Consider the following 26,745-nt stretch of genomic DNA (forward strand, 5'->3'; position numbering starts at 1 on the left):
CCCGCCTTCGGCGCGGTAAAAATTCGCAAACGCAGGCGGCGCTACGGTGCAGTGGGGCCGGAAACGTTGCGAGGCGAAGCGCTCCTACCCTGCGCCCTCGTGAGCGCGGGTGGGTCACGTTGAGTTGGAGGCCATCCTGGTCCACCCGGTGAGTCCTAGGCCAGCCAAGGCTACACAGTTTGTCGTTGGGTTTGGTTTGGTTTGGTTTTTCGAGACAGGGTTTCTCTGTGTAGCCGCAACACAGCCTTGGCTGTCCTATTTTGTAGACCAAGCTGGCCTCGAACTCACTGAGATCCACGTTCCTCAGTCTCTGCCTCCCGGGTGCTGGGATTAAAGGTGTGCGTGAGCGCACCGGGCCGTTGTGGATTTTGTTTTGTTTGTTTATTTGAGACAGGGTCTCATTGTGTAGCCCTGGCTTGCCTCCAGCTCACACATAGCCACCTATAGCTGCTGGGATTAAAAGCGTGTGCCACCACGCCCGGCTCTGAGGTTACAGAATTAGATCTTGTCTCAAAAAATATAAAGTAAAATAAAATGGTGCGGGAAGTGCTCCCAACAGCTATCTTGAGCCGGTGGGGAGCGCAGGCACGTTGGGACAAATTCAGAGGGTGAGTGGAGTCAGTGACTTTCCCCTAAAACCTTCAGCTAACAAATCCTATTAAGCCGTGTCAGTTTCCTTATTAGGGGTTTGTTTTCCCTCTCTCCACTCCAAATTAGCAAATGGAAGTTGAATTAAATTTTTGTTTTTAATCTCAAATAACGAGGGTTGGTAAAGGCTGATATACCGCCAAGTCTGACATCCTAAGTTGGATCCTTGGCACCCACATGGTGGAAGGAAAGAAATGAGTTTTCCAAGGTGCCCTCTGACTTTTATATGTATGTATGTATATATATATTTAAGACTAAAAACTACTTTAGAGCATACATATTCTGTTCGAAGAAGCAATCCGATCTTTACAGCAAGCATTAAAAAAATGAGTTCAATGCTGAGTGATGGGGTGCATGCTTACAATTCCAGCACTCAGGAGGAAGGAGCAGGTGGATCTACAGATGCGTTCCGAAACAGCAAAAAAAAAAAAAAAAAAGGACTTAAATCAATATTACACAGCTAAAAAGCTGCGCCTGGTATAGAATCTCTTAAAACTAGTAACAGGACAGTTGAAATGTCTTTTGTCAGGCAGATAACAATTTTTTGTTGTTTTGAGATGGGTCTCACTGTAGACCAGGCAGAGATCTGTCTGCTTTGGCCTCTGGATTGGTAGGATTAAAGGTGTGTCCCGCCATACTTGGTTTCAATTTTTTTTTTTTTTTAAGGTAACCCCTGGAGCTGAGAATGTAGCTCATTTGATAGGAGTTTGCTGTAGTGTTCATGAAGCCTCAGGTTTCATTCCCAGCATGGCACAAATCAGAGATAGACAAGAAAGGAGACATCAGAGCCTTAAAAACAGCAGTTTCACATTCTTGAAGGTAGTATGGTGTATTAGGGTTTTCTGGAGTCACATAATCTCTCTTTCTCTATATACAATATGGGATTCGTGGAAATGACTTACAGGCTGCAGTCCAGCTAATCTAACAATGGCCAGCTGGGTACAGAAAGTCCAAGAATCTAATAGTTGCCCAGCCCCACAAGGCTGGTGTCTCAGCTGGTCTCACAACTGTCTGTAACTCCTCCGGGATCCAACACTCTCACACAGACATATATGCAGGCAAAACACTATGCATATGCTGGAATCCCGAAGGAGGAGGCTGCAGTGCCAGTGAGGAATGGACTTGCTAGCAAGGTGAGGGGAAGCAGGCAAAGAACCAGATCTTCCTTCTTCCATGTCCATGGAAGCCTGTGTGGCCCAGATTGAGATCTACCTACCTCAAAAGTAGGATTAAAGGAGTGTGTCTTCCCACCTCAAGATCATGATCAGAGATGTGTCTTTCTACCTCAAAGGTCTGGACTAGAAGTGGATCCACCCACTTCAAACCAAGCAGAAACTATCCCACAGGTGTGCCCTCCATTTCTGGATTCATAGTTCATTCCGGATGTAGTTGACAACCACAAATATCCATCACATGTGGGTTGTTGGTCTGTTGTTTTTTATTTTATTTTTAAGGCAGGGTCTTACTATGTAACCTTGGCTGCCCTGGCGCTCCTGGGTAGACCAGGCTAGCTTATTGATCCCCCTCTGCACTTGCTCTTACCTGTGGTGTACTCTTCTCATCTCAGGGATTTTGCAACTTTCAGTTTCCAGGGCCAGGAGTGTAGCTTAGGTAGAGCACTTGCTGGGCCAGCCTGCATCCCAATGCTGTCCCTCCAGCTCTTTGGCATGGGTGGCTCAGCTTCATCCTTTGCTGAGTACTCCTGTTTTAGTACTCCTGTCACCTGAAAGCACTTTTACTATCCTCTTTTCCTGTTTCCTTCTTAGAATTTAAAAAAAAGGATGTCTAATTACCTTGTTTTGTTTCTAACAATTATTGATTATATTCCCTTTTAGGATGTAATCCTTACAGTAAAGATACTTTAAAAAAAACAAACGTATATTTTAAAGTTTTTATGTGCATTAGTGTTTTGCCTGCATATATGTCTGTGTGAGAGTGTTGGATCCCGGAGGAGTTACAGACAGTTGTGAGCTGCCATGTGGGTGCTGGGAATTGAACCCAGGTCCTCTAGGAGATCAGCCAATGCTCTTAATTGCTGAGCCAGCTCTCTAGCCCTGTATTTGTAATTATCTCCAAAACTTGTGCCTGGCACCTGTCCCATGTTAAAGAAGAAATGAATGAACGTGAAATGTTAGAATGAAAAAGAATGCTGTATGTTTAAAGTTATGTGACTAGGAAATAAATGTGCAAATGGCAGCATAGGATCATACTGCCATGCTAAGAATTTTGCTGTTTAATCCTAAAATGGGAAATTTCTCTTCTTCAAATATTTTGAGTACTCATGATTTTTTTTAAAAAAAGATTTATTTGTGTATTTGAGACAAGGTCTCACTATGTAGTCCCAACTGGCCTGAAATGCAATATGGACTAGGCTGGCCTTAAACCAGCAAAGATCTCAGCACGGACCACCTCGACCTGCTTGTGTGTGTGTGTCTGTGTGGTGGTATTGGACCTAAATACAGTTTTCTGAAGAGTCCAGAAAAGGATGTCAGATCCCCTGGAGCTGGAGTTTCAGGCTGTTGTGAACTGTCCAGTATAGAGGCTTGGAGCCCAACTCAAGTCCTTCCCAAGGGCAGCCAAGTTCTTAGCCTCTGAGCCATCTTGCCTTCTGCCCTGTACTTATGATTTGAAACATTTGGAAATACGCCCCCCCATCCTCTAAATTATAGAGGATATATATTTTTTGCTTGGCATTTTTTTCTTAACCAGATTTTAAAACAAATTTACTCTAAAAGAACATTTTAATCACACTTCTATAAACAGAAAAGCAAGACTTTCTACAGTAAATTTGAACGACACCGGGTGTGTTGGCCCATGCCTGTGATCCCAGCACTCTGGGAGGCAGAGGCAGGCATATCTCTGTGAGTTCGTGGCCAGCCTGGTCTACACAGAGCCTTGTGTAGTTACGCAAGACTACACAGAGAAACCCTGTCTTGGCAGGTTGAGGGGAGGAGAAAGGTGTTTTGTCTACCATACACAAAGCCGTGTTAGTCCCTAGGACCACAGAACCAAGCATGGTGATGCATGCCTGTAATCCAGCATTCAGCCGGGAGGCTCCGAAGTTCAGCAGAAGTTTATCAGCTACACTGAGAGTTCAAGGCCAGCTTGGGACACTTGAGAATGTGGGTTTTGTGGGTTTCTTTTCTCAGTGGTCCATCTACCACCTGAAATCATTTCAGCTGACACCAAGAGCTTGTTAAGGAATGCAATGTTGAATCTTCATGGAACAAGCATTTCTTTGAACACCAGTGAGAGTCGGAGAGAGGAGATACCAGCAGTGGACTGAAGTCAGGATAGCTCCTGGGCTTCCATCCCACGTCCAGTTTGTATTCTCATTTTATACTCTAGAGCCACAAATGGGGCAGGCGAGCAAGATACAGGCAGTCAGGTTGTTAGGGGCAACCACCCATTGTTTCGGCTATTTCTCATTCTGTTCAGAGAGCAAGTGAAGTCATGCTTGGCAAATAGGCAGAGCAAGCAGTGCTATAAGTAAGTCACTACCAAATCAGAATCTAATAGTTGGCTCTTCTAACTTTACCTATGCTCACAGATCAACCTTTGGGAACTGCTGTTACAGGTAAGTACAGCTACACGACAGTTTAAGCAAGCAAGTAGAACAGTCACAAAGGGAGAATGACAGGAATGAACGCAGGGCTTAGTTAGGAAGGTGTTGCAGTGGTCCACTTCCCGTGTGAGGAAGGACTGAATGGAGCAGAGAATAAGGACAGACAGACTGGAGTGCACGAAGAATGCAAACTCAGCAGGCAGTGACTAATTGGATGATGATAGGGAAGAGCCAAGGGTGGACCTCCAATTTCTACCCTAAATAACTAGGTGAATAATGATTCTGTAACGGATGTTGAGGAGGAACAAGCGTGGAGAAATGGGTTTCATCATGGAGTTCACAGTGTTTCTGTGATGTCTGGATGGTGACGGCCAATATGTAGAAATAACAGATATGAGGGCCCAAAACAAGTTGAAGCGAAAGAAAGAATTGAGAATTGTATGTGTATACGTAGTTTAGAGCACCGTAGTGCAAATGATCCTGAGAACGGGCCATGAACAAATCCAGCCTCCTTAAGTATTTGGAGAAGGGAGGCAAGCTGCGACCCTGCAGCCTCAGGACCATTTCACAGCATGAGGCAACGTTAGAGCTCTGGTACCTGCCTCCCCAGTCAGTCATTCTGGCAGGATGTGACACGGGCTTGCAGTTCCAGATTCTGGCAGCAGAGGCAGAAGGGTTGCTGCAGGTTTCAGGCCATCCTTGTATACATAGCAAGTTCTAGGCCAGCTATGACTCCAGGGGAAGACTGTCTCAAAAAATCAAACAGAAAAAAAAAAGCAATCAGACGTAGTGGTCCTGGCCTCAGCACTTGGGAAGAGGAGGTATAAGGATTAAGTATTCAAGGCCAGCTTCGGATACATAACAAGCTGGAAGCCAACCTCGGCTACAGGAGATGCTGTCACAGGGGGAAAAAATCATTCTGGCTTACCAGACCAGCAAAAAACAAAAAACATTTTTAATTGTGTAAAATTTTACATATAAAATACATAGAAAGTACCAAAAAGATAACTAAAATCTTTAACATCAAAAGTGGACAGAACAATTTTTCTCATGTTCTTTGGAGTCTTGGTTTTTTTGTTTTGAGAAAAATAATAAATCCAGGAGGTACAAGGACAATTCTTCCCAAAATTCATAATCCTCAAGACATCATACACAAAGAAGCACGGAAGAAACTGGAGAATTTGAAGCTCCTGGGCTACAGATACCCATTTAACAGGTTTCACCAATCATGTCATGCAGGAGCCTCTGTTCGGGCCCAGCGTGTTTTATGAAATAAAGAGACAAGCTAACTGAAGGAACCAAAGAACTCTTTTCTAAGTACCGACACTGTTGTAACTGGACTCCCTATCCCGATCCTGTGGATCTTTGTCCCAAGGTGATTTCAAAAGCAAGAAAGCTACTTTTCACCTTGCTCCCACACAGTGAGCTAACCTATCTAATCTACTTCCTTCCCTCTCCCCTCCAAGTCTCCTACTCCCCTCACCCCTGCCCTTTGTGCAATTGAGATGAAACTGAGGCCCCACGCGCCAGTCAGGCTCTACGGCTAAGCTCTGGCCCCAGCCTTGTCTTTACTTCATGTCTTTGAGACAGTCTTCCTAAATTACCCAGGTTACCCCTGAACTCCCTCTAGGTGGTCTTGAATGTCCAATCTTCTTGCCTCAGCCTCTAGGATAGCTGGGATTACAAACCTGCACCACCAGACCCAGTGCCTAATCTAAAAGCAAACTGTAATTATTAAATGAGAAGTTGAATTTAGTAGATTAAAATGTGTCATTGGCCAGACCTGGTGGTGCACACCTGTAATCCCAGCAGATTGCAGGGAGGCAGAAGCAAGCAGGTCTCTAGGAGTTCAAGGCCAACCTGATCTACAAAGTGAGTCCAGGATAGCCAAGGCTACACAGAGAAACCCCACTGTCTCAAAAAAACAAAAAAAGTCCCAAACTGATAGAGAGTACACTGCGCTATCGTAGAGATCGCAGAGAGGGGGACGCAGAGCTCACTACATACACTCTCCAAGGTACAGAGCTCTGCCTGGCTTCCAGGTCATTTCACACACAACTAGTGAGTTCACCTTCCTCTCCTGTAGGCTTCCCTGATTGCACATAGGAAGAATCATATTCTCATCCAAGTCTCATCTACCCATGTTCCCCCAGTCCATGTGGAGGAAAAGGAGAAACAGGAAATGAGAATCTAAGGGGTGCACAACGCAGTGTACAAGGGAGGGACACGGTTCTCACTAAACAGATGAGATACCGTTTCTAAAGAACAAAATGCTTCTAACCACCGAAGGAAGGGTTAAGGCAGGGAGCTGGTGTTATTGTAATCCTAGCCTGTGGAGGGTCTGAGGCCAGCCTGGGCTACATAAACAAAATGAAGTGGAAAAGGTCTGTGTGTGTGTCTTTACTAAGCATGGTGAGTAGGAGAGAAGTGACACCAGGGAATGGTGAAAGCTGTAACCCTCTGCCTCGGACCTCCAGAAATCTAGACTGCTCCAAGGGAATGATGAGCCCAGAAGTGCTTTAGGTAGTGCCGCTCACCACCCTATGAACTGGGTTTATGATTCTCTTGTTCTTAGGCAGTTTCTCAGGAGTTACTACAAAATAAAACCCAGGTGAGGCATGGTGAGCCAGGCCTGTGATCTCAGCAGGAAGACTACCGAAAGTCTGGAACCCTCCTAGTCTACAGAATGAGTTCCAGGCCACAGTAAGATGTCTCACAAAACAAAAAGAAGCCAGATTCCCTATTCCTTCTGGATACGGTAGGGAAACCCCTGAATGAAGGACATTTAGAGGCAAGGATGGAGCAAGGTGAGCAGCAGCATCCAGAGGTCTGCCTCAACCAAAAGCAGACGCTCCCGCCCTAGTTCAGTTTGGGAGAAAGTAGGAATTTGGGTGAGGGGGAAGCACATACTCCTCGCTCTGACTGTCATTTACATGTGGGAGGAGAGGGAGTTGAGTGAGACAGGACCTTCCACACTGGAGCCCACGCTGGTCCGGAGCTCCTGCAGTCCAGGCTGGCCCCAGACTGACAGCAGTACTGTGCAGAGATGGCGGCCACGAGTCATCACACCTGTCCGCTACTTTAAAAGACAGATGACCGCGTAGCGGGTTGTGCTGTACTGCTGAAGTGACTTGTTTCAGTAGTACATGTTAGTGACTTGGTTAATCTGAGGGCTTAAGAGCTGGCCAAGCTCTAAAAGGGAATAGTGGCCTTTCAAAACTAACGCCCTCCCCAAACTGGAAGTTAGAAAAGGGATCTCTTAGCAAATAGGAATCCAGGTGTAGAATTTATACATATATATCTATATTTTAAAGTATAAAATTGAGAAAGTATATACAGAAATCATCCTACGTCTTAGAAAGGAGACATACAAAATCAGGGCCCAAAGAGCATGGTGAGCAGGGGCTGGAGCTCAGCAGCTGGAGGAATGCATGTTGCCCAGCTGCCCAGCGGCCAGCATGAGGATGTCTTTCTTCTCCTTGTGGAAGCGCAGCTCCTTGCCTGCCAGCCGGGCTTCATCCAGCTCCCGCTCAGTGGAGGCCAGCTCTCTTGACAGTGCTCCTGGCACACTCTGCTCCCGGCTCACCCAGTCCAGAGCCATCTGGTGGCGGATATCATCATCCAGGGCCCGATGTGAATAATGAGCCAATACCTCCTAGTCAGGGAGAGGAGCGCAGAGATCACTTTGTTTTGTTTTGAGACAGGGTCTCATTAGGTAGCACAAGCTAACAGGGAACTAGCTAGCACTCGGAGATCTGCCTCCTAAGTGCTGGGATCAAAGGTGTAATCTACCCAGCCCAGCTCAACCAACGAGTTTCTTAAGGGAAACTTTATGATGGAGAAGCAAGGCAAAAAGACCACAGTAACATTCAAACAGCAAGAATACAAGAGCAGGCCAGATGTCTGCAGGAGGCAGAGGCACATCTCTGAGTTCCAGCGCTACACAGAGAAACCCAGTCTCCAAAAGCAAAAATGGAAAGCAAAAGAATGCAAGAGCAAAGAGGATGCTGGAATATGGCCTTCAATAGTCCATAGCTGGGGGGGTGGGGGGGGGGCGGGAAGCCCTTTTTCCTCAGCTGACTTACCTGCCGAGAGCACTGTCTTTCTCTCATGGCCTTCAGGCTGCCATTCCAGTGCAGCAGCTGAAAAACTGTCATTAGCTCCTGAGGGAAGAAGATAACAAATACCAGTGTGGAGGCTATTTTTGTTTGTCAACTTGATAACTTCTGGAATTAACTAAAACCCAGGCTGCTGGGTATGCCTGTGAGGGATTTTGCTTGATTGGATCCTTTGAGGTGGGAACACACACATACATATACACACACCTTTAAATCTGGGCCACACCTTGTAGCAGCCTATATAAAGGACATGGAAGGAGGAAGATTCTGGAATGCTGGAGACAAGCTGAGACATCAAGCCTTGCGGACTGAACAACTACTGGATTCTGGGAGACAGCCGTTGTTGGAAAAGTCAGACCACAGCCTATCGGCCACTAATGTATGTATGATAATGTGTGTGTGTGTGCACGTGTCCTATCGGTCTTTTTCTCTGGAGGACCCTGACTGCTACAGCCAGGAGAGTGATTTTAGGTCAGGGTACTGTATCAGTTACAGGGAGCACTTCTCACAAATCATATGTATGGAGGCATCCAATCACCAACTCAGGTGCGCTTCCCCGGGGTAAGCGAGTTGGCTGTGCTGTGAAAATCTCCCTGCCGTCTCTCCGAGAATAAAGAGGTAAAGATTAATGGGTGGCATCACACTCTCTGAAAAAGTGGGGCTGTACCTGGAACTCCAGCATTGACTTGCCCTTGTTGGATTCCAGCATGAATCGGAAAGCACCAATCCCTGTGTTGGGGTTGTCGGCTTCCTCTCTGTTACCCTGGTAACAGGCAAGAAAAAGACAGAATTCAGTCAGTGCTATCTAACAGGGCTTAGTCACATGATTATGCATGTGTGTGCACACATCTAGAGGCCAAAGGCTGAGCTCAAGTGTTAGTCCTCAGGAGCCCTGAGCCCCTCCTTTGAGATGGAGTGCTGTTTGTCTGAGGCCCGACAACTAGGCTCCCTAGGGCTCAGGGCCTGCACACACGTGAGCTCCCATACCATGTTAACTGGGTTTGGGGTTCAAACTAAGGCTCTCCTGCTTGCAAGGCAAATGCTTTTCCTAACTCATCCAGCACTTCATGAGCCACACAGCTAATTCCTTTAAGACTGTTTTAGTGTGTGTGTGTGTGTGTGTGGTTTGTGGATGCCAGCAGAGGCCAGAGGAAGGCAGCAGGTCCCCTTGGAGCTGCAGTTACAGGCAGCCCACCTGATGTTGGGAACTGAGCTCTGGAAACGAGTGCGCTTAGCTGCTCAGCCATTTTTCTAGCTCCCAAATGTTTAATTTTAAATTTTCCGGTTGTAACACTGAGATAAAAATAAATAGTTTAAGAGCATATTCTGTGTGTGCACACTAGTGTGGAGGCCAGAGACTGATTTGGGCTCCCCCCCCCATTTTAATTTTGTTTTGTTTCGTTTTTTGAGACAAAAGTTTCACTTTGTAGCTCTGGCTGTCCAAGAACTCTCTCTGTAGACTAGGCTGGATTTAGTGAACTCACAGATCCACCCGCCTCTGCTTCCTGAGTGCTGGGATTAAAGGTGTGTGCCATCACTGCCTAGCTGATAGAGAATTTTATTATTTTTATTTCTTTGTTTGAGATAGGTTCTCTCTATGGCCCTGATTATCCTGGAACTCACATGACTGTCATTATAAAAATACTTTTTAATTCCACAAAGCTTGAATTAAAAGTATCTAGATAACAAAAACCACAAACAGACAAATCAATAAATATAAACAAATACAGAATTAAAGACAGACATGAAGCAAATGACACACACACACAAAATGAATAAAGCAAAAAGAATAGAAATGCAGACAGAAGGGGTGCAGCCATGGTTCTGTGGTTATGGGCACTGGCTACCCTCCCGGATGACCAAGGTCCAATCCCCAGCACCCACACGGCTCAGAACCACCTAGAGCTCCAGTCCCAGGGGCTGGATGCTCATCTGCCTTCTGGGCACCGCATGTGTGTGGTGCACAGACAGACACGTAGGCAAAACACCCATGCACACAAAACAATAAAGTAAGAAATGTGGAGGGAAAAGAAGGAAAATGCATGGGTTCCCTGCTGTCCCCATCCCCCACTCTCCCTCCTTCCATTTTCAAGTTCCTTACATTGAAAGATGCCAGGGCCTCTGAGACACTCTTCTCAATAAACTCATCCGTAATTCTTCGGGACGGGTGTTCATTAAACACGGAGTTCATTAGGGCAATCTTTGCAGCACTTCGCCGGGCCTCAGCTTTTGTGGGGCAAAACTAGGCAGGGGAGAAAGAGTGAGAATATATACACATGTGCATCTAAGCAGGAGGGAGAAACAGCAGGAAGGACGAGGCTGAGGAGGAAGACATTTGGACACCATGGATGAATCAGTTGCGTTCATCACACTTTCCGAAGCTTCACTGAAAAATGGCTGGGGTGTTTGGAAACATAATTTTGACTCAACATCCTGAAGTCATTAAAGAGTTAGAGATGACTAGCTCATACTAAATTGAATGCAGAGCTAGGAAGGCTGCTGAAGTCAGCGGATAACCATAAGACATGGAAAATGCTTCTATTGAAACTGTCAGCAGACTAATTACTCAGAAGCAGCTTCTCGGGCAAGGGTCTTGAATTCTAGATAACCCAAGACTGAAACGAGGCTGTGGCCTGTTAGAAGCAGCCATCTGGGATTCCTGTACTTCACTCTTAGCTATAAACTCTGAGCATTTTCTGTAGCAGACCAAAGGAGCTACCTCAGTAGGGTCTGAAGATGCCTATTTTGCCCACAGTAGATGCAAGGAAGATGGTCGCTAAGAGAAGGGACGCTGACTGAGGAGAGCAAGGGAAACAAGTTGTTTTTAAGCAGTAACCAACACACTATCAGGGCAGTTCTGATGTTCATAGTATTCTGCTATAGCTAGTCTTTGTCAGGTGCCTCTATACCTGTCATTCACAGTTAAGGGGAGCGGTGTAGCTTTCTGGGTTTTTTGAGACAAGATCTCTGTAGCCCTGGCTGTTCTGGAACTCACTATGTAGACCAGGCTGGCCTTGAACACACAGAGATCCCTCTGCTTCCTGAGTGCTGGGATCAAAGGCATGCGTCACCACATTAACTTGGGGTTTCCGTTTTCAAAGGGAGTGTGGGAGATGTTGTCAATCAACCATCATTATAGATTGCTCCTAACTTCCTTTAGTGAGCAGTTCCCTCAGAGAAAGCATATGGAGCTTGAGGGCTTTTGTTTCTTTAATTTCTCTATTTCTCCATTTTTTCCAGCCTGGTAACCACTTTATCCCATAAAGTACTACTGAAAGAGTCACCCATGAAGAAAACCACCAGGAAAATTTCACCTGCCAAAGTGGATATAAAATAATAAGCTAAAAGAGGCCAAGAACAGATAATTTGACTTTCAGAAAATAACAAGTCAAAGTGCAATAATGGTTTCTTTCTGACCCAGGATGAGAAGGAGCCATGTTACTCAGTAAAGAAAAGGGTGTGCGCACAGTGAAAGCCAGAAGTCAGGTCCCAGATTCTAGAGTCCACATGTCTCCTGAGTTCCAGCCTCGGAACACCAGAGGTGGGGTCCCCACAGCGGGCTGGCTAGCAAGACAAGCCATGTTTGCATCAACCTCAGGACTCCACATGCACACACAGACTTGTGTACCCGGCACACACATATGTACGCAGCACACACGTGAAAACAGAAAACTAAGTGTAAACCTTAGTCAGACCAAGCTTATATCTATTTATCTGATATGTCTCAAGCATTGAGCCAAACGACTTAGTCATCTGATTTAAAACAAAGCTTTCATGCCAGGTATGGTGGCGCACACCTTTAGCCCCAGCGCTCCAAGGCAGAGGCAGGCAGATGTCCATGGGTTCAGGGTGAGCCTGTTGTGCATAGTGAGTCCAGGACAGCCAGGACTAGAGACCCTGTCTATGAATGAATGAATGAAGAAGGTTTCCTTAGAGCTTTCTGTTTGAGGCAAGAACTGAGTTACAGTGGCTTTTCTAAATGCAATAGATAAACTGTCAGTTATTTGTAGCCTCTGAGTGGCAGGTTTTTAATTCTGAACAAGACAGAACAAGGTTTGTAAGGCCCTGGGTTCAACCTGATGTGTATGTACACACACATACACAGAGCAGGAAAAAGAGACCCAATTGGGACCGCTTGGAGAGACCATCAGTAATGAGACAGAATAAGTCATGTGATGGGGAAGCCCAAGGTGCTGTGGAAACAGAAGGGCTCCAACCTTAGCTAAACGTAACACAAGCACATAAAAACTAATCAGAGGTGTCTATTATCTTCTTTAAATTCCCATCCAGACTCTTAAGGTGACATTTGAAAGGCTGCCTTCCTGTCTGAAATGGAAAAAGAAAAAAAAATCAATTCCTGATATATCAAGCTACAGCAATTTCTTCTTCAAGATTTTTATAATCCTTTTTGTGTGTGTGTGCGCGCGCGCATGAGTGCCTGCGTGGGTGTGTGTGTGTGTGTGTGTGTGTGTGTGTGTGTGTGTGTGTGTGTCAATGGAGGCCAGAAAAGAGTGTCAGATTCCCCTGCACTTGGAGATACAAGTGGTTGTGAGCTGTGACTGCTGGGACCTCAACTTGGCCAGCTGAAAGAGCAGCCAGTGCTCTTAATGACTGAACCATCCCCTCATACTCTGTAATTTCTCACTTTCCTGTAAAAGCGATTACTCTTTTCTCCGTTGTCAGTCTCTCAGATCTGTATAGAACCTTAGCAAGAGGAAAACCTTGGAAACAAAGTCACCCAGGGGCGAGGGCTGTAGCTCAGTTGTAGTGTTTGCCTGGTATGCAGGAGGCCCTGGGATCAGCTCGAAAGCACTACATAAATAGGGCCTGATAGAGCTATGCTGATAATCCCAGCACTTGGGAGATGGAGGCAGGAGAGGTTACATGAAATTCTGTCTTTAAAAAGAAGGAGGAGGAGAAGGGAGGGAGGGAAGGAGGGAGGGAGGGAGGAAGAAAAGGAGGAAGGGAGAGAGGGAGGAAGGAAGGGATGGAAGGGAGGAAGAAAAGGAGGAAGGGAAGGAGGAGAGGATGGAGCACTTCTTGCTCTTTAGAGGACTGAGAACCACATCACAAGATTTACACCGCCCTGTAACCCCAGCCCCGGGGGATGTACTATCATCTTCAGCTTCCAGTGGCACCTGCACTGACACATCCCCCCAACACACACACAGGCATATACATGTAATTAAAAATAAAATCAGAGCCAGGGCGTGGTGGCAGCACTCAGGGACAAAGACAGGCAGGTCCCTGAGCTCGAGGCCAGCCTAGTCTCTGAAGTGAGTTCTAGGACAGCCAGGGTTGTCACACAGAGAAACCCTGTCTCAAAAATCAAATAATAATAATAATAAATTAAATCAGAGATGGAGATACGGCTCAGTGGTTGGGAGCACTGGCTGCTCTTCCACAGGACTCGGGTTTGATTCCCAGCACCCACATAGCAGCTCAGAACCATCTGGAACTTCAGTTCCAGGGCATCTGGGCATTCCACAGATGTGCTACACAGGCACACAAGCTGGCAAAACACACAAAGACATCTTTAAAAAGAAGAAGTTGGAATGCAGCCATGGAAGCCAGATTAATGCACGGGTTGGGAGCTGGGCGTCTGAAACAGTAAGACAGAACATCATTTAATAATGATGTTCTGCTCAGAGTTGAAATGAGTTTGAGTTGAGGGCTGAAACCAAGTGTGCCGAGTGAGGAGGCTCTTCTGTGACCTCATGAGCCTTGGACGCTTGCCAGAAGGATTTGCCTGGAGTGAGTTAGCCCTTAAATAGGTGACATCAGGCAGAGAGTAATAGTCAAAGTAATAGAGTCCTTATTAGCTCTTACACACTTATCCTTAACGCCTTGCAACTCTTACCTGGAAACTCCCAAAGCAGCTCCCCCCTGGCAGAGTGACGTAGCAGACGTAGGGAGGACTATTGGAAGGAACCATCTCATAGACCACCAGAGCCCCATTCTTCAAGTCGGCGCCCCGGGACTGCTTCATCTGCCAGAATTCCTGCAGGGCTTCCACCACATTCACTGCAAGAGAGACAGGCAGCTCAGCACAGAGAACAGCTTGGAGGGCACTGGACCTCAGGTGCCCGCCCCAACCCGCTCGCTCCTTGTCATTACTTAAAAACATATATCAGTAATCAGATAAACGGATCGCAGATAGTACACAGATAAACAGCACGCCAAAGATGGGCTTCCCTCCTAGCTATGGGGCTGCGGCCTTACATGCAGTCGGGTAAATAAATGTGAGAGTGGCAAACGGGGAGCAGTTAAAGGCTTCTGGATGTGCTGTAACCGAAAATGAGTTCAAACTCAACTGTGAAACGAACCCAGGCTGTTTCTGACAGTGTAGCGGCGATGCTTGGTGCCTCACGCTACCACAGAGACGACCGAAATCGTCTGCTCAGATTGGAGCACAGCATGAGTTGTGGTGTCTCTGAGACAACGTTTCCAGATCTTACGAAAGTGTCATAGTTTAATTATAGAAAAAAAAAGACTTAATATTTTCCCATCACCATGTCCCAGAATGTAAAGGTCAAATTAGTACGTTTTTGGATTATTTATTTCCTTTTATGTATATGAGTGTTTGGCCTCACGGAGGCCTGAGCACCACACCTGTGGGGGGCGGGTGGATGGTCAGAAGCACGTAGCAGATCCGCTGGAACTGGAGTTCGGGTGGCTGAGGGACACCGTGTAGGTGCTGGAAACCCAACCCGGGTCTGGCCAGCCATCTCTCTATGTCCACAATGTTTGCTTTTAAAAACGCAATAGATAAAAAATAGATAAAAAGATAGAGATAGAGACAGAGAGATAGAGAGAGAGACAGGTAGTGGCCACCAAGATGACTCTGTTTAAGCCTGGAAATAAGTTCCATTCCTGAAATCCATGTAAAGGAAGAGAACGGAACCCCTGGAATTGTTCTATGACCTCCACGAATGCCACGACTGAGCACCATACACACCTCAAAATAAATAAATAAATAAGCACAATTTTAATTGTCCTGTGAATTTTGACTTGTGATTAAATCAGTTTTCTTTTTTAAAGGCACCATTTGTGTGAAGGAGCCTATGGAACCAGGAAAGGGCACTGAGTCCCCGGAACTGAGGTGCAAACTTCAGCCCAGGGCAGAGCTGTCAACAATTTCTGAAATGGCCCTACCATACTTAGAGCGTTCTGTACTAGCCACTAAGCAAAGCAGCGTCCTCAGTATTGATGCTGATAGAGTCAAAGTGTTAATAAACTTTGACAATGTTGACAGTGCTCAACATCCACAGATCATAGGCTCAGCCAAGGTTTACTTCATTAAGAAATAAATAGAAGCAAACAAATGTTATAAGAAAATGTTGGATGGTGGTGGCGCACACCCTAATCCCAGCACTCGGAAGGCAGAGGCAGGCAGATCATTGAGATGGAGGCCAGCCTGGTCTACAGAGCAGGTTCCTGGGCAGCCAGGGCTACACAGAGAAACCCTGTCTTAAAGAAAACCAACAAATAAAAACATACACACAAACAAGTACGTCTACCTCATAATAAATGGGAAATTATATGTATGGTAAAGAACTTTTATTCTGTGTCTGTGTCTGTGAGTGAAGGTGTGCACTTGTCACAACACACGTGTGGTCACTCTTGAGCTATCACCCCTGTGTCGGCCTCGATTGAGGCAGGGCTTCTTGGTCATCACTGCTAGGCCAGCTAGCTGGTCTGCGAGCTTCCTGGGATGTTGTCCCCATCCCCCGTCTTGCCACAGGCACACTGGGATTACAGACGTGTTGTGCGGCATCCACCTTTCCACGAGCTCTTCGAATCTAAACTCTGGTCCTCACACTAGTGTGATAACTGCTTTATCCACGGAGTCATCTCCTAAACCTAAAGAACTGTTTGAACATTTACTTCTGGTTTACTAGCAGGAAATGTTTGGTTTGTACAGCTATTTTTATATACCTGTATTCCCGACGTCACAGGACACTAAGAACCCCTACGTTATCCTTTGATTGGTGCTGGAGACCAAACTGCAGAGTTTCCAAGATAACACTTATTTCTGTGGGGTAAAGTACAACCTGCCGGCTGGGACAATGACACCCACGACAGAGGAAACAGTTCCCTCAGCCATTCCCATAGGCGCTTCACCCACTAATCATGACAACCTTACGAGGCAGGTCCTTTCGTCATAGAGCTGAGGTATAAGACACAGAAGGGTTAAATAACTACGCCAGGGCTGGAGAGACGGCTCAGGGGTTAAGCACACTGGCTCCTCTTCCAGAGGACTAGCGTTCAACTTCTATTGCCCACACGTTGGCTCACAGTCGTCTACAGCAGCAGTTCCCTGGGATCTGATGCCACCTTCTGGCCTCCACAGGCACATGGGTGACACACAGACATGCACAGGCAAAATACCCATACATATAACATACAAATAATTCCAGCGTTTTCTTTCTGAAGGCTATCAACTAGTGAACCCGCCGGCCATGGGAGGAAAAGCAGGCTCAGCTGGGTGTGGTGGCACACACCTGGAATCCCAGCACTTGGGAAGCTGAGGCAGAAGTCTAAGGCTGCGCTGCCTAGTTTATGTCAACTTGGCACAAGGTAGGATCATCTGGAGAGAAGGAATAGGAATGGAGAAAATGTCTCCACAGAACTGGCCTGTCGGCAAATCTATAGGGCATTTTCTTGATTGACAATATGTGTCTGAGAGTCCATCCATTGCGGATGGGCCACACCTGGGCAGGTGGTCCTGAGTTGTATAAGAAAGAAGGCCTCGCAAGCCATGTGGACCAATCCAGTGAGCAACACTCCTCCATGGGCTCTGCATCAGCTCCTGCCTCCGGGGTCCTGATAGGTTCGTGCTTGTCAATCTGACTACACATCTAGAAGTGAGTAAAAATTAAAAAACGGAGAGTGCCCAGTGAGAGACATTTTTAAATTATTTTATTTGATGTGCACTGATGTTTTGCCTGCATGTATGTTTGTGTAAGGGTGTTGGATCTTGGAGTTACAGCCAGTTGTGAGCTGCTCTGTGGGTGCTGGGAATTGAACCCGGGTCCTCTGGAAGAACTGTCAGTGCTCTTCACAACTGAGCCATCTGTCCACCAACAACTCCTTTTGCTGTGTTTTTCCTTTACTGGCATTACAGCCTACGTCTTTGGGATTCCAGCACCTATTTAAGACTAGCTGAGACATCCGGCCTCATGGACTGAGCAACTTCTGGATTCTTGGACTTGGTATTCATAGCCAGCCACTGTTTGATTAGCTGAACCACAGCCAATCATTCTAATAAATTCCCTAGAGAGACAAACAGACAGACAGAGAGATAGATTCATTCATTCATTCATTCACTCACTCATTCATTCTATAAGCTTTGTTACTCTAGAGAACCCTGACTAATAAATGCCTTGACTTCCCGCAGTGATAGACTGTAACGTGGAACTGTAAGCTGCAATAAACCCTTTCCTCCCTGGGATGCTTTTGGTCATGCTGTTTTATGACAGCAATGAAAACCCTAAGAGAGGGGGAGGGACTAGGAGGATGGTTCTTGTGGATAAAGTAATCGCTGTGCAACCATGAGGACCCGGGTTTGGATCCCTAGCACCCATGTGAAAGCCGGTACGATGAGGCACATGTGTAACCCTGGTGCTGGGGACGGGGGAGTTGGATGCAGACAGGTCCCTGGGCTCGCTGGCCTGCCTGCCCTCTGTCCCCCCTGTGCTGGGGTTAGTGGTGTGCGCCACCACACGGAGCCCTCATCTAGTGTGAAGATCAAAAAAGCTACCTTGAGGGGTGATGCCTAGGCTAAGCATGATCAGGCAAAGGGTAAGAGAATGGTTCTGGTGTAAAGGATTCTGGGTAGAAAGGCTCTGAGAGGGCAGGAGGCATAGCAAACACCAGATAAAAGACCACTGTGGCCACAGAAAGGTGAAGACATGAGAAATGCAGATGTAGCTACAAAATGAGGCAGTGGCCAGAGTGAGCCTGGCCTTGTTTAGAGCGAGAGTCGATACAATGCATTTTACATAGAAAGGGGAATCTGGCTAGTTCAGCTTTGGAATGCATCACTTTGGCTCCAGGGCTCCACACTTTTCAAAAGGCTTCAACTGGAGCCTCCTAAATCATCGCACATGCCTTCCAGTACCTTGCAACACGACCACTCCCCCACTCCCAATCACCACAAGACTCATCCATTTCTTCATATCGTGTTAGTTTGGGTCTGCCAAGAAGATGCTAAGATGAGGTGAACACGGAGATTTATTAGAGAGGTGGGAGGAGGAAGGGACAGCCTTCAGGTCACAGTGACAGACTGATATATGGAAGAGAGGGAAAAAATGAGGCTTAGGTTTGAGACTTGGGCTGCAATGTAGTTCCAAGAAAGGTTTGGCCAAGCCAAGAAATCTTTATGTTGAAGGAATCCCATATCTCACCCCATGTGCGAGCATTACCATCCCTGTTGTGCTGGGACAGGAGTTATGGTCTGTGTGAGAATGTGGCGATGGACCTAGGAGGGGCAGGACCCGGGTGGTAAGCCAGTTCTGCTCCTGAAGAGGGGACAAGCAAAATTCAGGATGGAAAGAATAACACAGCCTTGGCCAGCAGCTTGTAGCTCGTAGCTGCTCTGCGAACTAAAACAAGCCCTCGGGCAGCAGCCGGTGTGGAAGGCAGCAGGAGCCCTTCCTCATACCCCACATGTAGCTGACTTGACAGAGGGTTCATTCTTCTTTCAGGAGACTGCCCGAAAGGAAAGGCTCCCTTGCCCATCCTGGGGCTTGGCAAGGCTCTTCCAAAGTTGCTCCTGCCCAGAGAGCTTCGCTATCTTTGTTCTCTCCATTGAGATCTGTTCAGCCCCCTCTGAGACGGTGACAGCTCCCCTAACATGCAAACAACAGGGAAATAGTGGAGTGGAAGAGGAGGGGAGGCCGCCATGGGGAAGGGCCTATGCAAAAGCTTATGCCTGTCCCACACCCAGATACACCAGTCACAAGCATATAGTACAGGACTGGTGTTTTTTTTTTTTTGTTTTTTTTTTTTTATGATTACTCAAAGTCAGAAATTGGAGCAAATTCCAGTAATAGTGAGTATAAAATGAGAGACTGGGGAAAAGGGTTTTAGGTATTTGTTTTTGCTGCAGGTTTTTTTTTCCCTTGCTTTCTTGCTTTTTTGCTTTCTTTCCTTTCTTTGCCATCAACTGTGATCTACATTTGATCACATTTGAAAATGCTCATAGGGTGACACTCACAAAGTGTCGCTGTGAGTAGGGGAAGCTGGAGCCCAGCTAGCTCAGCTAGAACTAAGGAAGGGCAAACAGCCCGCTGCAGGGCTCAAAGCAGCATGAACTAGATACCCTAAGGCCAAGGTTCTTTCCAGTTTGAGAAACATAACCCAAGATCTAGTCTATGTCTGAGCCTCAAAGGGTGCCCTAAAGCTCACAAACAGGCCTATATGTGTGCTCTGTGTGAGTTTGTGCGTGTGTGAGTGAGCAGCCCGTAGGTTTCTTGTTTGGTTGTTGGTGTTTGGTTCACTGTTTTGTTTTCTGAGACAGGGTTTCTCTGCATAACCCTGGCTCTCCTAGAATTATCTCTGTAGACCAGGCTGGCTGTAACTCAGAGGTCGACCTGCCTCTGCCTCCCAAGTGATGGGATTAAAGGCATGTGCCACTGCCACCAAGAAGTTTGGGGTTTTTTTTGGGGGGAGGGGTGTTTTTTTTTTAAACCAGATTTTCAATGAGGAATAGTGTACATAATGGTTTATATAAGATATTTGAAGAAGTTCTATAAACAGAACATATGTTTGACAGATGCAATGCTTTGTGGGAGTTACTGACAGATGCTGGGTTGAAATAAAAACCAAAGTAGCGGGGCTGGAGAGGTGGCTCAGAGGTTAAGAGCACTGGCTACTCTCCTGAAGGTCCTGAGTTCAATTCTCAGCATCCACATGGTGGCCCACAACCATAATCTGGCGCCCCCTTCTGGCATGCAGGTTTACCCACCTAAACCCCTAAATACAAAGGGGGTGTTGTTGTTTTCATCTGCAGGAAATAAAATTAGATGACTGTCTAAATGACAGTCATTTATACACAAAAATAAAATAACACATCAGGCAGAGGCAGAAGGATTTCTGAGTTTGAGGCCAGCCTGGTCTACAGAGAGTGAGTTCCAGGACAGCCAGGGCTACACAGAGAAAGCCTGTCTTGAAAGGAAAAAACAAACAACAACAAAAACGCACATGGAGCTGCAACTGTCTTTCAGTTGTTAGGAGTGTGTGCTCAGCATCCTTAAAGGTGTGGTCCAAGCTCTACGCTCCCCTTCCCTTAGCTCCTCAAAGAAACCAGGAAGCTACAGAAATTTTACATCATGAGAATGAAGAGGGTCTGGAAGGACCTCAGCAGTTAGGAGCACTTGCTGAGCAATCAAGAGGACGAAGTTCTGATCCCAGCACCCATCCGAGAACCCAGGTGTCTCACAAACTCCTGCAGCTTCAGCTCAGAGAGATCCAATCACCTCCTGGCCTCCTTATGAACGGAGGTATGCACACACCTGCACAGAGAACCAGGCAGGCAGGCAGACAGGCAAGCAGAAACAGAAACACACCACACACACACACACACACACACACATACACACACACACACACACACATACACACACACGTACACGCTTAATAAAATAGATCTAAAAAAGAAATAAAGGACTGGAGAGATGGCTCAGTGGTTAAGAGCGCTGTCTGCCTTCCAGAGGTTCTGAGTTCAATTCCCAGCAACCACATGGTGGCTCACAACCGTCTACAGTGGGATCTGATGCCCTCTTCTGGCATGCAAGTGACCTACAGATAGAGCACACATATATGTAAAATAAATAAACAGATAATTCTTAAAAAAAAAATATATATATATATATGGACTGAGGATAGTAAAATACTCGCCTAATATGCACAAAGCTCTAGCTCTGGGCTTAATTCCTGAGCACGGTGGAGGATGAGGACAGAAACATAGGAACAACAATAGTAATAGTTAAAGAATAATTCCAGGGCCAGAGGCAGTAGCATACATCTACAGCCCCAGTCCTGAGGAGACTGAGCCAAAAGGATTGTGAGTTTGAGGCCAGCCAGGACTACATGAGACCTTTCCTCAAAAAACAAAACAAGCAAACAGAAACCCAAACAAATGCAAAGGTAGAAAAAAGAACAAAGACACCATTGTGGTAAGGATGGGGGACAAAAAGATGATAAATAGGCAATGACACTGAGAGGTCAGTGTTCTGCCTGCGTGTACACCTGATCATCCATGTTTGCAAGAATAAGCTGCCAAGCCAGGCGTGGTGATGCATGCTTTTAATCCCAGCACTCGGGAGGCAGAGGCAGGTGGATCTCTGTGAGTTCAAGGCCAACCTGGTCTACAAAGCAAGTCTAGGACAGCCAAGGCTACAGAGAGAAACCCTGTCTCAAAACAAACAAACAAACAAACAAACAAACAAAAAAGAATAGGCTGGCAGAGGTTCATCTAAGATATTATGGAAAATAGAAAGGCTGCTTAATAATAGTTCACCTAATATTTCCTTTTTCAGTTTTTAGAAGACCATGAATAGCCTGGTGCATGCAGCTTCTGAAGGGCAGCACTGAGAGCAGAGGGACCACACAGAAGCTAAATAATGCGTCCTGCCAAGACGGGCTTATTTAGTCCTTGGAGGCAGTAAATGTGACCTCGTGGGACAAGGACTTTGCAGACGTGTTTAGGAAATCGGACTCAGAAAAAAAAAATTGGGGCTGGATTGATGGCTCAGAGGTTAAGAGCACTGGCTGCTCTTTCAGAGGTCCTGAGTTCAATTCCCAGCAACCACATGGTGGCTCACAACCATCTGTAATGAGATCTGGTGCCCTCTTCTGCTGTATATGCATACATGTAAATAATAAATCTTAATAAAAAAATCCGACTCAAAGAAATCATCATAGATTATACTGGTGGCACAGGGAGGCAGAAAGTGGATCTGTATGAGTCTGAGGCTAGCCTGATCTATAGTATGATTTCCAGGACAGCTAGAGCTACACAAGTAAGAGCCTTTCTCAGAAAAATGAAAATAAAAATAATTTAAAAAAAGAGGCTGTGAGGGGAAGCTCAGAGCTGACAGAATACAGAAGCCGAGAAGGAGCAGTGTGGGCATGATCGGGATTCAGGGATGTCGCTGCCACCAGACGCTGCAGAACGCGAAGGAGGCTAGGCTTTCCAGCAGGACCCCACTAACACCCACTTGACCCAGTCCTGATGCTGACATCTGGCTCGTGGAACCCTAGAGGAACACACTGCTTCTGTTGCTATAGCCCAGGTTGGCCTCAAACTCCCCATGTGGGCATGGACGGCCGTGAATTCCATGCTCGTTCCATCCCCCATGTGAGAACACAGGTGTGCCCTACCACACCCACTTCATTGCTGCTGTCTTCAGCAATCTGTGACACTCTGCTATGACAGCAACAAGAAATTAACAAATGTTTCCAGAAATTGAAAACACGACTGTCTATGATTATAATAGAGTCTATGATTATAAAGACAAAGAGTAGCTAAGCAGAAAATATTACACAAATCTCATTTATTTGGGGGCTGGAGAGATGGTTCACTGATTTAAAGGACTTCTTCTTGTTCCAGAGGAATCAGGTTCAATTCCTGGCCCCACACAGTGGCTCAAAACCATCTGTAACTCCAGTCCCTGGGGATCCAACATCCTCTTCTAAACCTTGTGGGCGCCAGGCATGTACACAGTAACAGCCATGCAGGCAAAAAACACCCACATACATAAAAATGTATAAAATGAAGACAAGTGCTATGAAACCCATTTTGCAAAAGGCATACAACCTAAGAAACAGAGCAGAAGTGACAGAGCCAGGATTAGGAAACAGAATTTATTCGGCTCCAGGACAAGCCCTCTTCCACCCTGCACCGTTAATCCTCACACAGGCTCTACAGTGGACTGGGCTACACTTGGCCTTGTTCACCACTGCATCTGCTGAGCAGTAGTTATTTGTTAAATGAATAAATGGAGCATACAAGGCATAAGAAGAGTAAGCCATGTCGCCAAGATCGCCCGCCACTGCAGGGCCTGTGAGGTGGTTTGAGATCCAACAGCAAGCCAGGCATGATGGCGCATGCTCACAGTCCCAGCAGTCGGGAGATCTAAGCGGGGGAGTCACCATGAATTCAGAAACCTGAACTACACGGGAGTTCCATGTCAGCCTGGCCTACATACCATGACCTTACCTCAAAACCAAAACACAACAAAATAGACAGCTCGGAAGCGTGAGACCTTTGAGCAGGTGGGGGTAGCGGAATGGGAGTGAGGACTAAGCTACAGCTGAGGGGCAGCAACAGAAGAGAGACGTGTGTGCGTGGTGTGCATGCGTGTGCATGCGTGTGTGTTATGTGTGTGTGAGTGTGGGGGGGTGTCTGTGATATGTATGTGTGTGGTGTGAGTGTGTGTGTGCTGTATGTGTGATATGTGTATGTGTGTGCATGTGCGTGTGTGCGGTATGAGTGTGTGTGGTGTCTGTGTGATGCGTGTGTGCATGCGTGTGTGCGTGTGCATGTGCGTGTGTGCGGTATGAGTGTGTGTGGTGTCTGTGTGATGCGTGTGTGCATGCGTGTGTGCATGTATCTGTAGAGTGGCCAGGAAGAGAATGAAGGCTGTGACTTGGAGATGATGTGTGAGATATTGCCGGATGAAAGAAGGACCTGGATGGAGACCAAAGTGAGTTGTACTCAGGACAATAAGCCATCCCATGAGTATCACGCCGTCAGTCACAAGGGCATATGGGCACATGCCAGTGGCAGCTTTGCCTATTAACTGAAGCAGGGTAAGTGCCTCCATGTGGTGAAGGACTTTGCGCCAAATCAGCAGAGCCAAATTCTCCTACAGCACTGGCTGGACACCCAGACTGGAAAGGAGAAACTCAAGAATAATAAGACTGTGGTGGGAGGTGGGGAGCCTGAAGAAGGGACTCACCACAGCATCTGAAGCCTGACGGTTCTGTCAGCATGATCCCTTTGTTCCTTCATCCTTTCTAGGGAAACTAAAAAGGTTTTCCAGACACCCAGTTTAGAAGCCAAAGCAGAGGCTCTTCAGGGCAGAGAAACATAGGTGAAGAAAGAGGGTACATTTCGCTATAACGTTGATAAATGAGTTTCCACGAGGAACTCTTCAGACTTAGGGTAGCTGCTTCTGGCTACTACTCCACCCCCAGGCAAAACGTTTCCCTCGGAATTGACGTAAAGGACCTGGGCAGTTCTATTGTATAGCTCTGTTAACCGAGGACCTGATCTGGGAAGTCACTTGTATCCCTGGTGCCCTACAGAGTCTCAGCCATGGCTAGAGTTCAGACTGGCTAAAGAGTGAAGGGAAGTTAGTAAGTAGTACACAGACCGTCAGGCAGGCAGCAAAGCGCATCTGCCCCGTCGTTGTCAGCTCAGAGTCTTAACTAATCCATAGCATCACCCTCGAAGAAACTGTTGCTCCCTGAAGTGATGAGCCCCTTCCCCCAAAGGAGCTGGATGTGACAGGCCTCTGAAGCCTGTTCTCTTTTCACTGCAGCTTCCTCAAGGAAGCAAGGAGGGAGGGAGAGAGGGAGGGAGGGAAAGAAGGAGGGAGAGACAGAGAACAACAGTCTGAAAAGAATGAAGAAAAAAAGCTGTGCAATTTTTCTCCTATTAAAATAGAAAGGATACAGTTGCTTTTAGACCAAGGAGGTCCTGATCAAGCAAACAAAAGTGATGTGTTGGAAATGCCAGGCTTAAAGTCTGAGTCACACACCCTTCACTGTGTGCTCCTTGTTGCTTAAACTCTGAATTTGGAACCAGGACTCTGACAGGAAATTGGTTAACGTTGCCTAAACAAAAACAACAAAGAAAATCTTCACATCCCTCTTCCCAGAAATTAGGCATCTTTAAGCTGGAGATTTCTAAGCAAAATAGGGTTTCTGCCTGGCTCGCTTCCACAGAATTTAGCATGGAGAGAGCCAAGGCCTGAGATTTATCCTCAGTTCCTGGGCAGAGGCCAGGAACACAGAGCCAGACAGACAGAGGCCCGAGTTGTGCGGCTCCAAACTAAGACACTAAAATGAGGCACCAAGTCACAGGAAGCCGGCCCGCCTCGACGGTGTGGTCCAGATTCAAAGGAACCCTTAGTGTGAGTGTCATTTGAAAGCACCACCAAATTCTCCAGCAGATCTGGACATTTCGTGGCAGGGGGGAGGGGGCGTGTGGATAAGTACGTGGAAGGAGTTAAGAAGTCGGTTCTGAGGAGACGGAGTGGAGGGATTGCTGAGATCAGAGAGGAGAGACAGAGAAGGGAAGGGAGGAGAAACGCCGTGGGTCTGAGATAAAGGACCGGATCTCACACAATAGGAGCGGGTTCTCAAAGGCAGGGGGACGTTAAAACCGCAGCCCTCAGGCGTTCTGCTGCTGGCGGAGGAAAAGTTGGGAAGAAAAGAGGACGGCATCTGAAAAAGGGAGTCCCTGGAGAAGACATTAATAACTCAGTGTGTGCGTGTGTGTGTGTGTGTGTCCAGAAGGAAACTCCCCTAAAGGAAATGCATGCGAGGCTGGACGCCAAGCGCAGCCACCGGGAGGACCGCGCGAGCCAGGCTCCTGCCCGGAGGGTGTCCCGCAGGGGGCCAGCCCCCCACTCACCTCGGCCGTAGCCCTGCGTGTGTTTGGCGAAGCTCCTCACCACCGCCTCCACCGCCTCGCGCAGCACCGCAGGGCTCCCCGCGGCGCCGGGGGGCAGGGGCAGGCCGGGGGCCCCGGGCAGGAGCAGCGGCGGCGGGGGCGGGGCGGGGGGCGGCGGGGCCGGCGGCGGGCCCGCGGGGGGTGTGGCGGCGCCCGGCGGGGCCCCGGTCACCCCCGGCCGCAGAGCTCGCAGGGTGCCTCTCCCGCCGACGCCGACGCCGGGCTGCAGCCGCTGGGCTCGCATCGTCTCCATCCCGGGCGCCGGCGGAGCTGGGCCCCCGAGCCTGCCAGCCTGGCGAGCTAACGGTCCCAGCCACCCCAGTGAGCCAGAGCCCGGGGACTGAGGGCGGTGCCGGGGTCCAGCTGTCAGTCAAGAGCGGGCGGGCACCAGCCGGATGCCATGCCAATCACTGGTGGAGAGGGAGGGAAGGGGTGGGCCCCGAGACGCCTTAGGCAAATGATCGAGGAAGGCGGAGGCTGCGGGAACCAATTGCAAAGAGGAAAGACTGAATCATGTAAGAGGGAGCGCTTTGGAGCATCTTCGGGAATCCTGTGGTAAACGCTGGAAATCCGGTCAGACCCCTGGGGCGGGGCTAGCAGGAAAACTAGGCCTAGGGTGCAAGACTGGAGAGAAACGTAGCTGGAGAGGGTTCGTAGGGATCGTTTGTCTGATCGCTTTACCTTCCCGAAGTAGATGCGGTTCGGAGAAGGGATGTGACGGCTCT

General features: G+C 47.5%; 1 protein-coding gene and 1 long non-coding RNA gene across 3 annotated transcripts; one reads left to right on the forward strand and one right to left on the reverse strand.

The window, feature by feature from the left end:
• Positions 1 to 46: 46 nt before the first annotated feature.
• LOC132656977 (uncharacterized) lies at positions 47 to 22,276 on the forward strand. Its single transcript, XR_009594819.1, has 3 exons — positions 47 to 148; positions 16,768 to 16,911; positions 21,876 to 22,276. It is a non-coding gene; the product is annotated as an uncharacterized LOC132656977 (long non-coding RNA).
• Positions 3,040 to 26,370, reverse strand: Lix1l (limb and CNS expressed 1 like). Of its 2 annotated transcripts, XM_060393053.1 has the most exons (7): positions 25,982 to 26,370; positions 14,192 to 14,355; positions 10,433 to 10,573; positions 8,999 to 9,094; positions 8,299 to 8,376; positions 7,585 to 7,868; positions 3,040 to 4,958 (listed from the first exon to the last, which is right to left on the reverse strand). In XM_060393053.1, exons 1-6 carry the CDS (start codon positions 26,271 to 26,273, stop codon positions 7,626 to 7,628), a joined length of 1,014 nt encoding a protein of 337 aa, XP_060249036.1. In that variant the 5' UTR covers positions 26,274 to 26,370; the 3' UTR covers positions 3,040 to 4,958; positions 7,585 to 7,625. The 2 variants fall into 2 exon arrangements, with proteins under 2 accessions (XP_060249036.1, XP_021483825.1); XM_021628150.2 differs by lacking the exon at positions 3,040 to 4,958 and having other exon boundaries at positions 5,149 to 7,868; positions 25,982 to 26,369.
• Between the last annotated feature and the right edge of the window lie 375 nt (positions 26,371 to 26,745).

This window comes from Meriones unguiculatus, chromosome 10 (assembly GCF_030254825.1).
Source record: "Meriones unguiculatus strain TT.TT164.6M chromosome 10, Bangor_MerUng_6.1, whole genome shotgun sequence".
Classification (NCBI taxonomy): Eukaryota; Metazoa; Chordata; class Mammalia; order Rodentia; family Muridae; genus Meriones; species Meriones unguiculatus.

What these genes read in the sequence shown, in the direction of transcription:
- Lix1l (XM_060393053.1), bottom strand. Translation starts at nt 26,273, where the DNA reads ATGGAGACGATGCGAGCCCAGCGGCTGCAGCCCGGCGTCGGCGTCGGC. An exon ending in GCTGCTTTGGGAGTTTCCAG is followed by an intron (nt 10,574 to 14,191) that starts GTAAGAGTTGCA and finishes TCCCCTGCCTAG; the next exon opens with TTTTGCCCCACAAAAGCTGA. An exon ending in AAAGACAGTGCTCTCGGCAG is followed by an intron (nt 7,869 to 8,298) that starts GTAAGTCAGCTG and finishes CTCCCTGACTAG; the next exon opens with GAGGTATTGGCTCATTATTC.